The 21,797-nt window shown below is 41.6% G+C and overlaps 1 protein-coding gene across 2 annotated transcripts in view; it reads left to right on the top strand.

Moving 5' to 3' along the window:
- Nucleotides 1–976: 976 nt before the first annotated feature.
- TRDMT1 (tRNA aspartic acid methyltransferase 1) overlaps nt 977–21,797 on the top strand; it is a 101,709-nt gene continuing 80,888 nt past the window's right edge. The window contains exon 1 of one of the 2 annotated variants that reach the window (XM_030199580.1): nt 977–1,120. In XM_030199580.1, the coding sequence (XP_030055440.1) occupies nt 1,054–1,120 (67 nt within the window). In that variant the 5' untranslated portion in view covers nt 977–1,053. The remainder of the gene's footprint in view (nt 1,121–21,797) is intronic. The other variant, XM_030199588.1, reaches the window with a different exon arrangement.

A 21,797-nucleotide genomic window follows, 5' to 3' on the forward strand; every position in this document is an offset into this window, starting at 1 on the left:
AGCCACTGTTTGGTTTTCTAGAATGCTTGTACTTAAAATCGGTGAGCTTCTGCAGAGCTTTTATAAATTCTCAAACCTCTAACAAACCTTTGAACCTTATTCTACCACATTACTATATTTGTTCATACTGGAATTGGCGAATGCCTTTACGGTACTATGTAAGCCACATTGAGCCTGCAAATAGGTGGGAAAATGTGGGATAGAAATGTAACAAATAAATAAACAATTTTTTTACATCACTTCTTGTAACAGTTGCTGAACAAATGGTCATTTCATATCATATACTTTCTTGTGTGGAATGCCTGAAATTTGGATTTTATTTATTTGCAGTCTATTTTCCCTTGCTCATTTGTAGGTAGCCTAGTAAAAAGTACTTCCAAATTAACAAAGTGAAAAGAAACAACTAATGGGTAGATTGGTCCATTTGTCTATCTATATCCCTGTTTCAAGGAGTAAACTAGAAGGCATACTTTGAATTTCCTCTGTTTTGAGACTGGCTGCAGCTCCCATTGGCTGCACAGCAGAACACAGGCAGTTGATGCAATAACCTTGCATTAGACCAAGGGTTCTCAACCCAGTCCTCGACACACCCAGCCAATCAGGTTTTCAGGATACCAACAACGAATATATGTGTAAGAGAGTTTCGGGTCGGGATACCAGTAATGAATAGGCATAAGAGAGATTTGCGTGCACGCTCTCTATTGTTTACAGATATCATTCATGCCTATTCATTATAGATATCCTGAAAATTTGACTAGTTGGGTGTGTCTTGAGGACTAGGTTGAGAACCCTTGCTTTAGACCTATACACTACAGCTCACGCAAGTATAAAGGACACATTTTAAAGCAGGTTTACTGAATTACTAGCGTAGGTAGTAGACAAAACTAAAGGAAAGCACCCCGCCTCCTCCCTTGCGGGAGCTGCTGGGATCAGGTGGTAGCGACACTTTCGTAGCACGGGCGGAACTGATGTGCTCTGGACGGTGTTGTGGCCGTGCGGATGTGATATGTGCACAGCCCGCGAGCGACTTGAAGTAAGAGGGGCCCGTCTACAATGGAGCGCTGCTTGCGCGTGTTGGAGCTGTACAGCGGCATCGGGGGAATGCATCACGCGCTGAGAGGTGAGAGCCGCTGCCGCCGCGCGCGCTCTCTTCTGTTTTGGATTCTGACTGCACCCTCCCCGCAGTCAACACACCTTCACCTTGTAGTACTGCAGTAAGGCAACATTACGGCTACCTTCCCCAAAACTGGCCTTCATCCTTGCACTCCAATGTATACATGCTGTACGTTCCCTCACAAGTAGCGCTCCATTAATTTCTGGAAGACAATAGCTTAGCCTACTCCACGTCTCAGCCTCCCCCTCCTCTAGCAATACAGCCACAAGCACATTCCTGCAACAACAGCCAAGGTTACCACCAGTTTCTTGGGGGTAGATGGGGAGAACAAGCAGGTTGAAAAAAGTTCCAAGTGACCTTATAGGGAATAACCACTGCATTTGAGATTGTTCAGTAACTCGGTAGTATATGTGCATAAAGCAGCACACATTTAAGATGACCTTTTATTATTCTCATCTTAAGTAATTTCCTTTATCCCTTATTTGACCTCTTTGCCTTGATTAGAAGATTGTAAGCACTGTTGAGGAGGAACTGTCTTGTTTATGGTCATTGTACAGCGCTACATACGGCTGCGCTATAGAAATGATGCCAGAACAATTATTTTTATAGATCTTGGAATTGTCAATCATTTATTTAAAAAAAACATACAACCTTTTTGTGTGAACTTTAATTCTCTTTTACTAATTTCAGTTTTTCTGTTTAATTTCACTTTCAATTTTAGTTGTTCTCCTTATTTTCTTTCACACCTCACTGTTTTCTACCTGCCCATTCACTCCTAAAGATTTTTTTCTATTTCCTTCTAACGTTTTCACTCTCGCTTTTCAACCCACTGTATTCCTTTCCATACCACACCTCTGTTCTTCTTCCCTATGTGTGTCCAGTTTCTTGCTCCTTCAGTATACCCTTTGTGCTCTTCCCCACCCATCCTCCAGAGATGCCAAGGGTGGTCCCTCCCAAAAAGTGAGATTTATCTTCCTAATGAATGAGATTGAAGGCTAAAAGGGTGAGATCACACCCCAGCTGTATTGCCTGAAAAAAATTTGAGCTTAATGAGATGTAAGCTTTAAAGAGTTCTTTATGCTAACATGAGAGCTCCAGCCTCCTTCAAGATAAGTGCTTCTGCGGTAATTAAAAAAAAATGGCTGCATACTAATGGCAACGTTAGTTCTATTAGGGAATTGTGAACATTAGTACATGGCAATTAACAAAATAAATAGAAAATCCATTTTTTCTGTTTACAGCTGTGGTAAAAATAGCCTTGAGGTCCTTTTTAAGAGACGGTAAGGGCTCCTGTGCTTAACCAGGTAGCATGCGATAATGTGCCTGGCTGTGCTACCCAATTAGCGCAGGCATGCCTCCCACGCTGGAAAATAAAAAATACTTTCCAGTGCGGAAAACTACTGCAGGACACAGCACATCTCGCAGTAGTGCCTTTTTTAGCACGTGGTAGGCCCGCATTAGGCCTACTTCGCTTTCATAAAAGGGCCCCTTAGTGTGCAGAAATGACTCCCATTAGGTGCGCTAAGGCCATTTGCTACTGCAGCTTAATAAAAGGACCCCAAAATGCTGAGGCTTTGGTATGATTTTAGGTTGCTGTGTTTATATCATAATGCTTTTACTGGTTCATAGCATATGAACCAAATGAAATCTAAAATGTTAAAGAAAAGTATGCTCGCCATTTTAGATTCAGATTTTGTTGTCCGATTTTGGAATTTTTTTTAACTTTCCATTTTTATTTAAAAAGTGTTCAGTATGAAACATAATAAAAGTAACACAATGTAGAGCAAGTGTAAAACCCCTCCCTCCCCCCCTCAAACCTGGAATATCCAACTGTTCACCAGCTGTAATGAAAAGAACTGAAAGAGAAATATTTGAAAAAATACAATCTAGCCTCTAAGCTTGTGCCATCAGTGCAGATAAATGTGTCCATTCCTCCTGAGTAGGATCACAACATCCATGACGATGATCCAGTAACTGTTGGTGGTCTGGGACTTGGAATAACTGTTCCAAATCCCAGACCACCTTTAATTGTAATCCTATATAATAATTCTCACCTCCAATGTTCTGTGCTTGGGACCGTGGCTCCCTGGAGGTGGTCTGCTAGGCAGACATGCACTGACGTCATGACAGCTGATTCCAAGGCAAGGGGAGGAGTAGGCCCCTGCCTCGGAATAATCTGTCACCCCCGCGCTACGGCCCCCCTCGACCTCCCCCCTCCACGAACCTGTCGACCCCCCCCCCCCCGGCCCGCCGAAAACCGCCCCCCCGCCGCCGTTGTGGACTACCTGTGCTGATGGGGGACCCAAACCCCCGACAGCCGAAGTGCTGTTGTGCCCTTCGCGTTGCTTCCTCAATCATCCTCTCTGCAAGTTTCTCTGCGTGCGTCTGACGTCACCCTGTATTTGTTCACACCGGAGCCTTCAAAGGCCTCTCCAGTACTATGTAAGCCACATTGAGCCTACAAATAGGTGAGAAAATGTGGGATACAATTGTAACAATTAAAATAAATAAAGAAGAGGGAGAGATACTGGATCAAGTGGGGAGGAGTGAAGCGAGTGAGAGATACTATAACGTGAGGGGGAGGGGAGAGCTAAATGGTGGCGGGATCTGCAGGGGAAGAGGGAAATATACTAGAACTGGGGCAGGAAGGAGAAAGGAAATGATGCCAGGATCTGTGCGGGATGGAGGAAGAGGGAGAGATATGGATCTGCATAGGGGTGGGTGGGGGTGGAGAGAGAGGGACATTTGCTGAATTTTGGGGAGAAGGGCAGGAGGAAGGAAAGGGAGAGAGTGAGAGATGTTTGACATGGGGAAGGATAGGGACACAGAGGGGGGTGTCGGGGTATGGGGAATTGAGACAGAGAGAGGAGGGAAATACTGATGGAAGGGGCAGAAAGAAGGAGGAAACAAGAGGGCAGATGCTGTATGGAAGTAGGGTAGAGCAAGAGAATAGGTGCTGCATAGAAGGGAGGAGAGTCAGAAGGCTGATGCTGAATGAAAGGAGAGGAGGAGAAGGGGATACATGCTGGATAGAAGTGGGAGAGAGCAGGAGGGCAGATACTGGATGGAAGAAGGGGATAACCAGAGGGCAGATGCTGGATGGATTGGGGGAGGGGACAGCAAGAGGGCAGGTGAATAATGGAATAGGGGAAGAGGACGGAGTTAGTGAAAGACTGGGGAATATGAGGAAGTAGAATATGAGAGCTGGGGTGAAGTGAAAAGATGGAAAGCTGTAGGTAGACACAGTAATAGAGGAAAATTGAAGGCTGGCTAGTAAGAATGAACAGAAAGGCAGAAAAATAAATTGAAGAAAGCTGAAAGGAAAAGGAGGAGAGAGAAAAATAACAAATGGTTGGAAAGTGTTGGTTAAAGAGTTAAGAGAAGATGGAGTAAAGCAGAAACCAGAGACTAGGATCAACTCAGAAAAAGTAAATGGCCAGATAAAGGTAGGAAAATAATTTTATTTTTAGTTTAGGATAAAGTAATATGGTAGCCATGTTATCAAAGGTTAATAAATAAATAGAATATGGACTAAGATGGTATCTTTATTGCACTAATTTTAATACATATTTGACTAACATTTAGGGAACAGAACCATAAGAGCAGTATACTTGTATTAACTGTACCTAACGTTTGGCAACTGAACAGTAAACTAAAGATTAGCAGAGCTGAAGCCTACTGGCTATCTGACAACCTACCAAAAACATTAATATGGTTGCCAGTAACCTCATGATTTCTGTTACAGTGTTGCTGAACAATACTGTTCACAAGGTCAGTAGAAAGATGCTGGACTGGGGAACTAGGGCTGACTGGGAACCAAGGGTTCCTTTTACTAAGGTGTGCTGAAAAATGGCTTGCGGAAGTGTAGGCACGGGTTTTGGACACGTTCCAATCCATTTTTCAGCGTGCCTGTAAAAAAGGCCTTTTTAAACTTTTTGCTGAAAACGGACGTTTGGCAAAATGAAAATTGCCGCGCGTCCATTTTGGTGAAGTCTCATGCGGTAACCGGGTGGTAATGACCTGTGCTCGTCCGATAATAAAAATTATTTTTTGGTTGCGTGTATAGGACACACTCCAAAAATGAAATTACCACAAGAGCCACGTGGTAATCAGGCGGTAACTCCATTTTGGAGCGCGTTGGACGTGCATAGACGTTTATGTGGCTTAGTAAAAGGGTCTCCAAGTGTTAAAGTACATGTATATGTTTCTAGAATATTGTAAATAATATTCTGTTTAATATGTTGTATTATTTTATTTATTTATTTATTGCATTTGTACCTCACATTTTCCCACCTTTTTGCAGGCTCAATGTGGCTTACAGAGTATTGTTATGATAAGGTCATTGCATGATTTAAATACAAAACAAAACAATAAGATCTGCTGTCAGAGAAAATGACTACTTATGGCCAAAGGTTGCAACACAATAGCGGAAAAAGCCTCAAAAAGTCCCCCACTGGTGGAGAGGGAAGAATTCAGCATTTTCACGCTATCCATTGTTATGAAGCACCCACCGCAAAGATAAGTGTGGTGTTTATTTAACATACAGATTATTATAAGTTGAGCACAATTAATACAATTAAGTAAAATTGATAATATTCAAATAGTGTAGCAGTAGCGGTTTTTTATGCCTATGATGAAAGCAGGGTCCTTTGACCCGATGTAGCTTCTTTAGGTCAATTCAAGACCTAGAAGCTTTTTGAGGCTTTTTCTGCTATTGTGTTGCAACCTTTGGCCATAAGTAGTCATTTTCTCTGACAGCAGATCTTATTGTTTTGTTTAGTAGTAAGTCGATCTGCAATCGGGCAGATTTATATAGTAGATGATTTAAATACAGTCGATCATAAGCTGAGGTATAAGAGGATTTAGATGGTAATGTCGTGTGAGAGGTGTTTTTTTTTGTGTACTTGGGTGGTTTAAGGAATGATTTGTTTCATTGAGGATGACTTTTGTAGGCTATGTTGAAGAGATGTGTTTTCAAAGCTTTGCGAAAGCTGGTTAGATTGTTCATGGTTTTCAGGGCCATGGGTAATGCGTTCCAAAACTGTGTGCTTTTGTACGCAAACGTAGTAGCATAAGCCTGTTTGTATTTCATTCCTTTACAGCTGGGGAAGTTCAGATTGAGGAATTTGCGGGCCGATCTTTTGGCGTTTCTGGGCGGTAAGTCCACTAGGTTTAACATATAGAGTGGGAGCCAGTGCAGTTTCTCTCTTAGGGGCTTCGCATTTTTGGAAAACCTAAATATGAGAGTCTGGCTGTGGTGTTCTGGGCTGTTTGGAGTTTTTTAATGGTCTGTTCTTTACAGCCTGCGTACAAAGCGTTACAGTTGTCCAAGTGGCTTATTACTAATGACTGTACTAGGGTGCGGAAGATGTTTCTTGTGAAAAAAGGTTTTATTCTTTTGAGTTTCCACATCGATTGGAACATTTTTTTTTGTTGTATTCTTCACGTGGGTATTGAGTGTGAGGTTTCAATCAATGGTGACTCCAAGAATTTTCGGATTTTCTGAGATAGGAAGTGTGCAGTAGGGTGTGGTTATAGTGGGGTAGTTGTTTGTGTTGTATTGAGAAGTGAGAACTAGACATTGAGTTTTTTCTGCGTTAAGTTTTAACTGGAATGAGTCCGCCCAAGAGTACATGATCTGGAAGCTTTGGTTAATCTCGTTGGTTATTTTGTTTAAGTCACTTTTGAACGGGATATAGATCGTAACGTCATCAGCATATATGTAGGGGTTAAGGTTTTGATTGGCTAGGAGTTTGGCTAATGGTATCATCATTAGGTTGAAAATAGTTGGTGAAAGGGGGGATCCTTGAGGAACTCCACATTCCGGTATCCAAGGTGGTGATCTGTCAGTATTCGTTGTTACTTGGTAGGATCTGGTGGTGAGGAATCCTTCAAACCATTTGAGAACTGGGCCTCCGATTCCGAAGTATTCTAATAGGTGTAATAATATTCCATGATCCACCATGTCGAAGGCACTAGACATGTCGAATTGTATTATGAGTATGTTCTTGCCGGTTGCGATTGTTTTTTTGAATGAGTTCATTGCAGACACTAGTACAGTTTCAGTGCTATGATTTGATCGAAATCCTGATTGAGACTCATGTAGAATTGAGTGTTTGAGTATTCCTTGGGTTGTTTCGTCACTATGCCTTCCATCAATTTTGTTGTGAGTGGGATAGAAGCGACTGGTCGGTAGGGTTAGGTCCATTGTGCTTTTCTTAGCATCTTTTGGCAGCGGAGTGAGTAGGATGTTTCTATTTTCCGTGGGGAAGAGACCATTTAGGAGTTTATAGTTTACTTGGTTCGTGAGGTCTTTTTTGAATTGTTTGGGTGCGGCTCTTATTAGGCTGGTAGGGCAAATGTCAAGTTTGCATTGAGATTTGGCATATTTTCTTTTTGGTACATAATTGTCTGGATTGTATAAAGAGAGGTACTAGGAGAGGCAGCTGGTAGACAATGAAGGACTCCTTCTCTGCTGTGTTCAAAAATGCCCCTAATGTTCCCTCTAAGCTGCGCTAAACATCCAGTAACTGAGTAAAATTCAGAGTAACTCTAAAGATATAGTTAAACTACAGGTGAACAAGTCAGGAAAGAATGCAGAGCATGGCTTATGGAATTCTTTCCAACCACTCTGCAAGTGTTTATGTATGTGTGTGTGCATTCGCTCACACACTCGTGCATGCCCATAAGTAGATGTATGTGTTTGTATCTGTAAGAAGTGCTCACAGGGTTATGTGATGGAAATTTTGGCTTGTGAAGAAAATTTTTTACTCATATCAACTCAGTCCTTAGAAGGAACATTGGCCTCTGCAGTTTCTTTTACATTGATTACCTCATGGGGAACCTGTTCTTCTAGTTTTGCAATTACCAATATATATTTCACATTTTGTCTCCTGTACGTGTATGCCTAGGATAGCAGTGGTTAAATGACAAGGTGCAAAGACTGAAATTCAGCAAACAGGCGTTTTTGTGGCATAGAATTTGTTTTGCAAACAAAGCATTTGAACTGCAAAATTATAGGTATTTAAAAACAAAGTCTCAAATACTGACCCAGTTCCAGATTAAAGAAGAAAAGTCTGAAGCTTATAATCAGCAGCTTATTAGTCACAGGATTTATAGCCCCTTCTCATCCATGGTTAATTTGAGCTTTTGGCTTTGATTATGTAAATGGAGCAGTTTTACATATGGGGAAAAGGGGTAGCTGCTATAGGGTGAATTTAGATCCCTTTTTTTTTGAGACTACTTGTGCCTGCAGATAGGCAAACATCGGTCCCTTCTATGTGTTGGAAAGAATTAAAAGGATGTCCAATTATATTTTTTCTAATAGGATTATTCTGGTAGAGGTGGTGGTGGGTTCATAATGATTGTTGATTTGTCAGAATTTCACAGATGGCCAATGGACTTGAATGTTAATTTGGGATATATAAGGCTGAAGGTTCACCTAGCCATTGGCGTATCCACGGGTGGACCTGGGTGGGTCAGGGCCCACCCCATTTGAGCTCAGGCCCACCCAAATTTTCATCTCCCTTAGAATGGCTGGCGAGGATCTCAAGCTCAGCCAGCTGAAGACCTCCCCCGCCAAACAAACTTACATCTTGGGCCGCCAACATGGTCCCCAAGCCGCTGCTGCCACCAGCCGCAGACCCCTCCATTGTGCACACGCTCAGTTTTCATGCATGCATGAAACTGAGCATATACGGAGGGCGGCGTCTGGCAGCAGCGGCTTAGGGACAGTGTCGGTGGCCACCTAAGAAGTAAACTTGTTTGGTGGGAAAGAAGTTTTCGACTGATGGGGCTTGGGGATCCCCGCTAGCACAGGTATTTCATTTACTTTGGGGGGGAGGAGGCGGACATTATTTGGGGGGCGCAGACATGAAATATTTGGTCCACCCAACTTTATTGTGGGCCCATTCTAAATTGGCTGTCTGGCTACGTTACTGCTAGAGTCAAATTCCCATATATATCCACTTGAAAAAAAAATGTAACACCATCATCTAATAAATAGGGAAGGGAAATGGGACTTGATATACTGCCTTTCTGAGGTTTTTTTGCAACTACTTTCAAAGCGGTTTACTTCTATTCAGGTACTTATTTTGTACCAGGGGCAATGGAGGGTTAAATGACTTGCCCAGAGTCACAAGGAGCTGCAGTGGGAATCGAACTTAGTTCCCGGCCAGGATCAAAATCCACTGCACTAACCACTAGGCCACTCAGTGAATTAAGTGAACTTGAACAATCTATATAAGTACCTGTGCAGACTAATCTGTTGTTGGTCTTAAACAGACCTCCGTTATACAGGCTCACACTAAAATTTTCTTTGAAAAGTTAAAATGAATATGGAGCAAATCTTTTTGTGAAAACTCCAAAATCTAACTAAGTGGTAACCAAAAGCTTATCAAGCCATGTTAGCTCAAAATCTTCATATGACTGACAAAAGTATATGAAGGTGGTAGACTTTGTCACATTGACTTAAGCTCCTTAAATGGTAAAACACCAATCTGCTGGAGGCCATCGGTTCGCTTATTCAACAACCTCAGGGATTTATTTTTCATCTGGTTTCTTTCATTCTCAAGTAAGTTCTGAAAACAACACCTTTCCAGTTCTTCCAAATAACAAAAGAATCAAGTAATTATAACATGATTTTTTTCATCTAGATTTGTACTTTTTGCAAAATCATGTCCATACATTGCATTGTCAAAGAGCCCAGAGTGCCAAATACCCTTGCCCTTATCTCTAAGGCCTTGAACTCCACACTTGCATGAGCCAGAAGAAGGAACACATTACTGTACATCGCCTTGAGTGAATTCTTTCAAAAAGGCGGTAAATAAATACTAAGAATAATCTGATGCCACACTTGAAAGGGCCTGCAAGGAGAGGCATGGTTGCACCCGCCTGTGTAGGTCTGAAAGAGCTGGCTTCCCATGAGCTGACACAGAGCTAGAAAGCTGTAACAGTGATCTACAACATAAGATTACATGGGGCAAAGAAGGGGAGAAAAAGTGAGGAGTGTAGAAGGAGGGTGACGGTTAAATTGGAAAAAAAAAATAAAAGGGAACCCATCCACAAAAGTCTGTGTAGGGGTTATATAAGTGTTTAATATGATTTCACCTCAGATGAGGAAGCCCAGCACATTGAAACATTGTTGGAGATCAACTCTTATTTGGTTTATTTGCATTGGGAAGGGCTGTTTTCTGCCAGTGATAACTTCTGTCTTTTGATTGCGTTTTCAGACAATACTAGAATTTTCTCTCGTACTGGTGTTTTTCAGTAAACATCTTTTGTGCCTACTGGCTCTGTGGGTTTTGCCAGTGATTTGGTTGAGTGTAGATGAGAATATTGTCTTGACAGTGGTTTATTTCTCAGTGTTTCCAAGTCCCTGATCTGTAGTAGACATCTTCCTTCCAGTTTCTCCCTTTCTCTTGGTTTTTCTGTGAGCTCTCAATTATAAACAGCTGATTTGCAGCACCTAGTTGATTGGTAATAATGTTGTGTGGTCTGCAGTATTCAAGGAGGTTTAATGCCGAACCAGAGAGCCTACAGGAGTTTAATCATTCTAATGCAGGGGCATATACAATATAAAACTACTTTTTAAATTTTTTTGCCTGCTCTGTGACCGTTCACTAGATCATAAACAATTAATATGCCCTGACTTCTGAAGCAGTTTTTTTTTTTGAGACCCTGCTATTGAAATTCTGAATGTGTGTATAGCTGCTGTTTCTCTGTGGTTATTCACTAATAAAATAAAAATGAAGTTTTGTGGTTGGGGTCCATTGTGTTTTCCTACTTTGGATGTCCTATGAAGATGGATACTATTGCATATCAGCTAAAATTCAATGTTAGAAACTTAGGGCTAGCGTTTGACTTAAGTCTTACATTTGAAGCAGGTTGTTAAAAAATTTCTAAAACTGTGCCTGATCTGACTGGCCAGGATCAGTCTCGTTTTAGAACCATTACTCAGGTCTTGGTGCTCAAGCAGTGAAACTGTTGAGACTTCTGCAAATAAATACCTGTATATGTAAGCCGCATTGATCCTGCCATGAGTGGGAAAGCGCGAGGTACAAATGTAACAAAAACAAAAAAAAATTGGTTCAGATTTTTGTAGCCAGTCAGGTAATGACTTGCAGCTTCTTAAGAAATTCAGATCTTCTGAGAACTCACTAACTAGATCTTCAGGAGTTTCCTGAATAAAGAAGAGCTCTCAGACAACCAAATCTGTTTTAAGAACCCATTCCAAAGCCAAGGGGACACTACATAAAATGCTTCGTCCCTGGTATATACCAGGCAAGCTTCTAGTCATACCAAGCCATACAAAGCCAACATGGATTTAGTGAAGGTAAATCTTGCGTTACCAATCTATTACATTTCTTACAAACATGTGGATAAAGGCGAGCCAGTTGATATTGTGTATCTGGATTTTCAAAAGGCGTTTGACAAAGTACCTTATGAAAGTCTCCAGAAGAAATTGGAGAGTCATGGGATAGGAGGTAGTGTCCTATTGTGGATTAAAAACTGCTTAAAAGATACAAAACAGAGAGTAGGGTTAAATGGTCAGTATTCTCAATGGAGAAGGGTAGATAATGGGGTTTCTCAGGGGTCTGTGCGGGGACCGCTGCTTTTTAATATATTTATAAATGATCTAGAGATGGGAGTAACTAGTGAGGTAATTAAATTTGCTGACGACACAAAGTTATTCAAAGTTGTTAAATCATGAGAAGATTGTGAAAAATTACAAGAGGATCTTACGAGACTGGGAGACTGGGCGTCTAAATGGCAGATGATGTTTAATGTGAGCAAATGCAAAGTGATGTATGTGGGAAAGAGGAGTCCGAACTATAGCTTTGTAATGCAAGGTTCCACGTTAGGAGTCACCGACCAAGAAAGGGATCTAGGCGTCGTTGTTGATGATATGTTGAAATCCTCTGCTTAGTGTGTTGCGGCGGCTAAAAAAGCAAATAGAATGTTAGATATTATTAAGAAAGGAATGGAAAACAAAAGTGAGGACGTTTTAATGCCTTTGTATCAGTCCATGGTACATCTAGGGCTCTTCAGCTTGGAGAAGAGATGGGTGCGGGGATATATGATAGAGGTCTATAAAATAATGAGTGGAGTGGAACGGGTAGACGTGAATCATTTGTTTACTCTTTCTAAAAATACGATTGCTGACAACTAGGACTAGGGGGGCATGCGATGAAGCTACAAAGTAGTAAATTTAATACAAATCGGAGAAACTTTTTTTTCACGTAACGTGTAATTAAACTCTGGAATATGGTAAAGGCAGTTAGCTTAGCGGGCTTTAAAAAGGGTCTGGACGGCTGCCTAAAGGAAAAGTGCATAGACCATTATTAAATTGACTTGGGGAAAATCCACTGCTTATTTCTGGGATAAGCAGCATAAAATGTATTGAGCTTTTTTGGGATCTTGCCAGGTATTTGTGACCTGGATTGGCCACTGTTGGATACAGGATGCTGGGCTTGATAGACGTTTTGTCTGTCCCAGTGTGGCAATACTTATGCACTTATGTACCACCTGTTTTAAAGATTAAAATTATCTTATGTGCTAGTACCAAGATACCAGATTTATCAAATATGTAGTCACCTTTAAGACCTTTTAAGTTAGGGACAAAAGCTTAAATTTATAGTGAGCCTCAATGGAGACGGTGCAAATTCATCAGTAAAGAGCAAGCATCTATTCTCCAGGGTTGACCAAACATGACTGGCATAGTACAAGGATTTTCAGTTTAGTTTTCACATGGTGGAAGAGGCAGGGGTGTGGGGGTAGAGGAGCTGTTTTTAGATCTGGCGGGGTGGTGTGGCAGATATTGTAAGATTAAAATTGTTAAAGCGATGTTATTTGTAATTGTTAATGGCATGGTTGCTGGGTTAGAATTGTTCTAGACATCTGTATTTTAGGCTGGTGTTTTTTTTTATAGTTTCTTGTTTGTTCAGTGAGAAGACATCTGTTTAGTCTATTTAAGCAAGTTACCTAGATAGGTTACTGAATTTGCCATGTTAAAATTAAAACTACCTGGTTAACATTAGGACAGCTATTACTGGGGGTGTGATCAAGATAGCACCAGGCAAGACACTCACGATGCTGCTCTTGAGTAAGGTGCTTCTAATATGAACATTTTTCCAATATGCCCAAGTGTAGAGGAAGGATCCTTTGCAACTTGTGCCCTGAGGCACACCTCGATAAGGCATTTGTGAAGCTGACATTGAGTTCAGGTGTCTTTGCTGTTGTCGGGGCGATGATGAGCCCCGACATGGAGAGAAAAGTCTCGTGAAGCCCTGCTTTCCTTCCAGGTCAACCCGGTGTGCTGAGCACTGCATTGGCAGAGATGCTGGGAAGAAGCTGCTCTGGTTTGACAATGAAGGGACAGAGGCTGGTGAACGCTGAGTGCTGAACTTGAATGTCAGCTGCAATTTCTCTACCAGAAGGAATTATCCCACCTGGAACTGCTGAGGTGTAGTTAGGGGAGTCCTCCCAGATCAGTGAGGCTTTTGACCCAACTTTTGGAGAGTTCCCTTGTGCTTCAACCACTGAAGAGGCCAAAAAAGATCACACTGGAATTGATTTGGTCAGCAGTGGAGACCCTCCACAAGGTCTGTTTGAGAGTACAATGATGTATTCCACTGGAGTTGTATGGAGCTAGGACCTGACACACTGACACACATAAGTCTGGTCTCCTAAAGAAGCAACAAGTGAAAACATAGGATGCTGAGGTTGGCACATAATGTCAGCATTTAAGAACACTGGGACCTTGGTTTGGTTGTTTCAGAGGCATGATGTTATAGGAGCGGCACCTGTTACCAGGACTTTTTTTTTTGAGCTGAGTATTGAATCTTATGCTTGTTAAGACTTGGACATTATTATTATCTGGCGGCAGGTGCGATTATTGAAATCTCAGTGTTCTGCCTATGACTGAAACAACAGTAAGATTCTGAGCACCATTCACTTCTATTTGTTAATATATGTTTATTCATCAAATTTTTAAAGGATCTTTCTCCATTTTATTGACTTATTTGATGAATTTTATAACTGCCACAGTCGCTCATTCATCCTATTCTAAGACTTTTTGAGTTCTCATGTGAAAAAAACAGGAGAAAAATTATTTGGGGTGGAATCCTGTGTCTCAAAATTGAGGGAAATGGAGATTCAAGTTCAGCAAGATGTCTTTGAACCTAAGGATTGTAAACTTTCCATCAATAAAGTTAACCCCAATTCGATATGATTTTCATTGATTTTTGAAGGAGGTTTTCAAGTGTCCTGAAAATAGATTTCCACTTTTTGCAAAGGATCTTCAAATCAGAGGGGCAATATGGAGGGCCCTGTTGCAGCAGAACTGTTATCTGATATCTTAAACATTACCACTATGTTCGATAGATCTCAGAATGAGATAATATTTAGGGCTACTCTGTTAATATTTTTTTGTCTTCTTATAGGATAGAGATGCCCTGCTTAGGCTGTATTTGCACCAAGTTTCTTCTATTAGTTTTCCAGGTAGATAAGAGTTTTCCTGATTTATGTAGATAGACATAAACATTTCTTTCTATGACAGGAAATATTGTCACTGAGCACTAAATAATGTAACCCTACAGTATTAAAAGTTTAAAAAAATAAAAAAAAGTACATGGCTGTTTCGGGGTCTGAGGCAGTGCTGGTGCTGTGGAGGGTCCAATCTGTGGCATGGTGATTTGGGTCCGGAGCTAGTTGCAGTTGTTGGGAGCAGAGACTATGGTGGCGGGCAGTGTGGAGCCGCATGGTCGTGGTCACAGAAGTGTTTGGGCTGTCTGAGTACGTGCATGGTTTCTCACGCATGCGCTGATGTGTGAGAGACAGGCTGTGCTCGGCCTTGTCGGGGCCTCTTCTGGGCATGTGTGGTTTGCATGCACAGAGGTACAGGGAATCGGGCCTGAAGAGAGCCGGACTGATTCAAGGAGGTGGGCCAGTTCCAGTGAGAGAGCTCAGCAGCAGGTATGTTGGTGGATGAGGGGAGAGCTCCGAAGAGCCTCCCTGAAGGTTTTTTTGTTGTTGTTGTTGTTGGTAGCAGTGCAGACCAGAATGGCCATGTGCACATGCATGTGTGAAGAGCAAGAGCTCTGGGTCAGAGCTGTGCAGTGGAAGGTGAGCGAGTGCAAGCTTAACCCATTAGTGCCCAATGTTCCCATAATAAAATCCCATATGGGAACATTGGGCACTAATGTGTTAAGGAGGGGAGTGTGGTGCATTAATGGCCTTACTTAGGTAAGGGAGGAGGAAGACGGGAAAGTGACCATTTAGGGTTTTATTGGGGTGTGTGGATTATGCCTGGCAATGGTGTCTTGGAGCAGGGGAATTATTCTGCAGCAGGTGCTGTAGTGTGCTAGCAGAATTCTAGGACAGAGTTCTAAACTGCCGAGGTGAGCAGTTGTGTGGGATGAATTGGACAGACGTGTGTGGGCACGTCTGTCAAAGTTTAAGAAAATGATATTTTTGGTGCAGAAACGGAGTGTGTGTGTGTGAGGTGCTGTGTGAAATAATTTAAACACTGAGCTCCACAGTAATTAAGGCTCAAGGCTGTTTGTGTTGGGAGGGTACAGCTATAGTAAGAAGATGTGGGGTGTGAGGGACAGTTGATGTTTGGAGTTAAAATAAATAAGAATTCTAGTGGATATGTTGGCCAAGAGTTAAATGACTGGTATGTTGTCTGTTTGAAGCTAAAAAGGGCTATACTGTGGAATGGTGTGATTGGGAACTGTGAATAGCGTATGATAGATACTGTGGGCTGTTGTTGTGAGTTTGGGAGAGAAGGGACCTATAATTATTTGTTTAATTTGAAATAACATTAGTAAACACAGTAATATGCCCAGGCAGAGCACATCTAGAAGGGAACACTCAGGGAGAGAGTTTCTTGTTATTGAGTTTTGAAAGAAAGGATAGTAGGGTGAAGAGGTACCTGCACGACCTGGGTTCGATGTCGGCAAATACAAGCAAGAGACGATTTAAAGGAAATTGTGGACCAAAGTTTAAGTGATATCTGAACAGAGGTATTAGAGACATATAGAGGAACAAAGGTAGAAAGATAGAGAAGGAAAGTAAAACTTACCTGATTCAGGAGCTGTTGTCCTCATGTGGCATCTGAAGAACCTGTAAGACAATATTTATTCACAAAGAATTACCCTCAGGAAGGAAAGGGTTAATTTTAAAACTTGTGTTTTTTCATTATACTGCTAAAATAAGTACAAGAATTACTTATCTGATGTTTCTGTAGAATCCTGGGATGATATGTTGCTGATATGTTCTTAGAGCTCTGCAAATGGAAAGACAGATAAAAACTGCTGCTAATTTGCTTAAATGTTTTCAAATAAAATATATTTTTATTGTTAAACTCTACACCAACCAGGGAGTTTATTTGAGGAAATAACATGGCAAAAATTCACCAGGAGGCTTATTTTATATGGTTTTCCTTTCCTTAACTTAAACCTGCCTCCAAACCTCTGTGTCCCTTTTACTATCTGCTTTCATTAAGATTTTGTAGTTTAATCTATTCAGACACTAGAGATTGGCCTAATTAGACTCTTAGTTTAATCAGAATTAGAGAATGACTCAGGGACAAAGTTTGACCCTGTCCCCGCCCCGTTCCTGTGAACTCTGTCCTTGTTCCCGTGTCTCCATCCACAGAAGCCTCAAACAGCTGATTTTATATTTAGATCTTTTTATTATGTAATACTGGTATCAAGAAATAGTACAACAGTGTTGAAATATTAACATAGCAAACAGCCTGAGCCAACAGATTTATTTTCCAACTTTGTATGAACTTGGCGCCATGGCTACTCTTTGAAATAGTAGTAATTAAATAAAGCAAGTGCATTTTTATAATATACCATATCACTGCATTCCACAAAACAAAAGGAGCACGTTCTCACACATGCCATCTTTTTCTTTTGATGTAGGCACTGGAAAAGAAGATGTTAAACGCTCCCTAATTTACTTAGCTTCAAACAGGAAGAATAGCTAAGGAGGGGGAACTTTTAAAACGTTTACAAACTGCAAAAGTGAACCAGCATCTGTTTTCTTGTAAATTAAGTATTGCCTTTTTGGGTGACCTCCTGTCATGGCTCAGAGCTGCAAAACCCTTGAATACATAACAGTTCATGGATTGTGGCCTCTGCTGTGTTTGTAGTCTGCAGTTGCATCAAAGAGGAAGGGGAGATAGCTATCTTTACAGACATTAATTATTTAAGATGGGGTAATCAGTGCACTTACTATTAATCTTTCCTGAAAAGTTATTTTAAACAAAATATAATTTGCCATGTTCTGAAAGCAGTTACTTCAACAAAAATAAAATTAGCAAGAATCTTTAGATGCTCTTAAAAGGGTCTGTGCCAGAGCCGGTGGTTGGGAGGCGGGGATAGTGCTGGGCAGACTTATACGGTCTGTGCCAGAGCCGGTGGTAGGAGGCGGGGCTGGTGGTTGGGAGGCGGGGATAGTGCTGGGCAGACTTATACGGTCTGTGCCAGAGCCGGTGGTGGGAGGCGGGGCTGGTGGTTGGGAGGCGGGGATAGTGCTGGGCAGACTTATAAGGTCTGTGCCTTGAAGAGGACAGGTACAAATCAAAGTAGGGTATACACAAAAAGTAGCACATATGAGTTTATCTTGTTGGACAGACTGGATGGACCGTGCAGGTCTTTTTCTGCCGTCATCTACTATGTTACTATGTCTTGCATCAGTTGTTAGATTAAATGGCAAGTCGACTCTGGGATAGGCCAGGATCAGAGCGGTTGTCAGCTTCTCTAAAACTGTCTTAAACACGGACTGACACTCCTCATTCCACTTATTCTTCTGCTTACTCTTGCCAGTTAAACTATGCAAGGGTGCTGCTATTCGAACAAAAGCTGACACAAATCTTTGATAGTGATTAGTCATTCCCAAGGGCCTTAATTCGGTTGTTGTCTGGAGAATCTTCCAATTCTACACTGCTTCTATCTTGCTCTTATCCATCCAGTACAGTTGCGTCACTTTTTGGATGAGAAAACCTCTAGGCTGTAGGTTCAGCGTTGCAGGATATATAGTTTAAAGATACTAGGTTAGCATGCCCTTATTTCCTTTTTAAAAAAACGTCCTATTTTTCAGCTTTTCATGATTGTAGCGACCACATCCCCTTAGTAATGTTGGACTACAATGTCATCATATAGATGTAACATGTTTATTACGATGTTTTTTTGCTTTTGGATTTTTTCTATATATTAATGGCTGATTTCTGTGTTACTTCTAAATTGCATAAATATACAGTGGGGGAAATAAGTATTTGATCCCTTGCTGATTTTGTAAGTTTGCCCACTGACAAAGACATGAGCAGCCCATAATTGAAGGGTAGGTTATTGGTAACAGTGAGAGATAGCACATCACAAATTAAATCCGGAAAATCACATTGTGGAAAGTATATGAATTTATTTGCATTCTGCAGAGGGAAATAAGTATTTGATCCCTCTGGCAAACAAGACCTAATACTTGGTGGCAAAACCCTTGTTGGCAAGCACAGCGGTCAGACGTCTTCTGTAGTTGATGATGAGGTTTGCACACATGTCAGGAGGAATTTTGGTCCACTCCTCTTTGCAGATCATCTCTAAATCATTAAGAGTTCTGGGCTGTCGCTTGGCAACTCGCAGCTTCAGCTCCCTCCATAAGTTTTCAATGGGATTAAGGTCTGGTGACTGGCTAGGCCACTCCATGACCCTAATGTGCTTCTTCCTGAGCCACTCCTTTGATGCCTTGGCTGTATGTTTTGGGTCATTGTCGTGCTGGAAGACCCAGCTACGACCCATTTTTAAGGCCCTGGCGGAGGGAAGGAGGTTGTCACTCAGAATTGTACGGTACATGGCCCCATCCATTCTCCCATTGATGCGGTGAAGTAGTCCTGTGCCCTTAGCAGAGAAACACCCCCAAAACATAACATTTCCACCTCCATGCTTGACAGTGGGGACGGTGTTCTTTGGGTCATAGGCAGCATTTCTCTTCCTCCAAACACGGCGAGTTGAGTTCATGCCAAAGAGCTCAATTTTTGTCTCATCTGACCACAGCACCTTCTCCCAATCACTCTCGGCATCATCCAGGTGTTCACTGGCAAACTTCAGACGGGCCGTCACATGTGCCTTCCGGAGCAGGGGGACCTTGCGGGCACTGCAGGATTGCAATCCGTTATGTCGTAATGTGTTACCAATGGTTTTCGTGGTGACAGTGGTCCCAGCTGCCTTGAGATCATTGACAAGTTCCCCCCTTGTAGTTGTAGGCTGATTTCTAACCTTCCTCATGATCAAGGATACCCCACGAGGTGAGATTTTGCGTGGAGCCCCAGATCTTTGTCGATTGACAGTCATTTTGTACTTCTTCCATTTTCTTACTATGGCACCAACAGTTGTCTCCTTCTCGCCCAGCGTCTTACTGATGGTTTTGTAGCCCATTCCAGCCTTGTGCAGGTGTATGATCTTGTCCCTGACATCCTTAGACAGCTCCTTGCTCTTGGCCATTTTGTAGAGGTTAGAGTCTGACTGATTCACTGAGTCTGTGGACAGGTGTCTTTCATACAGGTGACCATTGCCGACAGCTGTCTGTCATGCAGGTAACGAGTTGATTTGGAGCATCTACCTGGTCTGTAGGGGCCAGATCTCTTACTGGTTGGTGGGGGATCAAATACTTATTTCCCTCTGCAGAATGCAAATAAATTCATATACTTTCCACAATGTGATTTTCCGGATTTAATTTGTGATGTGCTATCTCTCACTGTTACCAATAACCTACCCTTCAATTATGGGCTGCTCATGTCTTTGTCAGTGGGCAAACTTACAAAATCAGCAAGGGATCAAATACTTATTTCCCCCACTGTATATTGTTTTAAAGGACAGCTGTTATTTGTACAGCCCGACTTTGCTGGTTAATGTAAATCAGATAGGTCTGATGTTTAGCGCTCTCCAGTAAAAGTGAAACTGCAGCTCCAGTGCTCCTCAGACTCCTTCCTAATACAACTGGATAAACTTTGGCTAATTTGGACAGGGCAAAATGTAACTGGTCTGCAGAGGAAATTTTGGCTATCCAAGATCTGTCCTGTATCTATTATCAACCGACTGGGCAAACGCCTTGACGGTACTATGTAAGCCACATTGAGCCTGCAAATAGGTGGGGAAATGTGGGGTACAAATGCAATAAATAAATAAATAAATAAAATTACCTGGACAAATCTTTCAAATTTCAACCCATAATTCAATTTCATAAGGTATGCTGTTGTCTCTTTTTGTATGGTTTTATGTCTATTTTGCTGTTTGTCTAAAAGTTGACGGGTTTTTTTGGTTTTGTACTGCCAAGAAAAGCTCTCAAAATGATTCAAATCCCATGAAGGTTATTAACACCGAAAAGACCAGTCAAAGTACTTCTTTCTGTCTTCTATATGGCCATGGAGATAAACAGATTAGACAATTATGCAAATATTTCTGTGCAGCTAAAGCCAAGCAGCACAACTCAGCACTGAAATGTATGAACCCATCATGATGATTTTGCTTTGTTACCAGAAACCTGCTCACTAATCAAGATTTAATTAAAGCATTTATTAAGAGCCTTTTTAATTGAAGACCAATGTACAATATTGGTACAATTTTTTTTTTATTTGTACCCCGCACTTTCCCACTCATGGCAGGCTCAATGCGGCTTAGGTACTTATTTGTACCTAGGGCAATGGAGGGTTAAGTGACTTGCCCAGAATCACAAGGAGCTGTCTGTGCCTGCAGTGGGAATCGAACCCAGTTCCCCCGGACCAAAGTCCACCACTCTAACCACTAGGCCACTCCTCCACTAGGCATTTGCCAATGTACTGATAACTTTTTGGCATTGGCTTTGGCGTTGGCTTACTGTATAAAGACAGCGTTAAGCACAGTGACTTCCTTGTAGCAGAGCAGATTTTAACCTGTTCGGTTTGACCTTTGACTTGTTCACCTGTTTGATTCCCTTTGGCACTAGATGTCAGTGTTAACACACCTGAGTCTTGTCCTCAGGTGAGACTCTTAACATTGAAAACACATGCACACAAGACCTTACACTCCACATGCCCAAACACCGTTTACTTTATCTTAGAACCTGTATTTTAATGGCCCATCATGTTATAGGCCTAAGACTGTTGTAACTACATTTGCTAAAAAAGAAATGTTCTGTTTTAGGTGCTGTTATTTTGAAATACATTTATTGATAGTATTACATTACATTGTACATGATAAAATATTTTAATACAGACTGATGGGTTGTGAACATTTGAAATTTTTTAGTGTAGTCTTTTTATGAAGTTAAGGGGCTGTTTTACTTATGCTTTGCCGCACCCCCCGCCCCGCTGTTCCTGTGAACATGAGATTTACTAAAGGATTTGGTAAATTATGTACTCACACTAATGTATATTATTAGGATGGCTGCTACTTTATTTTCTACTCCCCACCCCCCAGCCACAATCTTTTAAAAGGGGAAGCTAGTTTCTGAGTGACATTTCCCTACTCTGGCACAAAATTCCGTCTTTGTATTGCCCCACAATTCATACCCCACTGGGCTCCCTCAGGTACCAAATAAAACAGGTGTGATCCCAGGTCAATTCTGCCGTGCCAGTACCATAATCCAAAGTGAAATCATCTGACCTAAAATCTTCCTTGACGTGTGGGGCAAATGAGAGCCT

The sequence above is a fragment of the Microcaecilia unicolor genome, chromosome 1 (genome assembly GCF_901765095.1).
Source record: "Microcaecilia unicolor chromosome 1, aMicUni1.1, whole genome shotgun sequence".
NCBI lineage: Eukaryota > Metazoa > Chordata > Amphibia > Gymnophiona > Siphonopidae > Microcaecilia > Microcaecilia unicolor.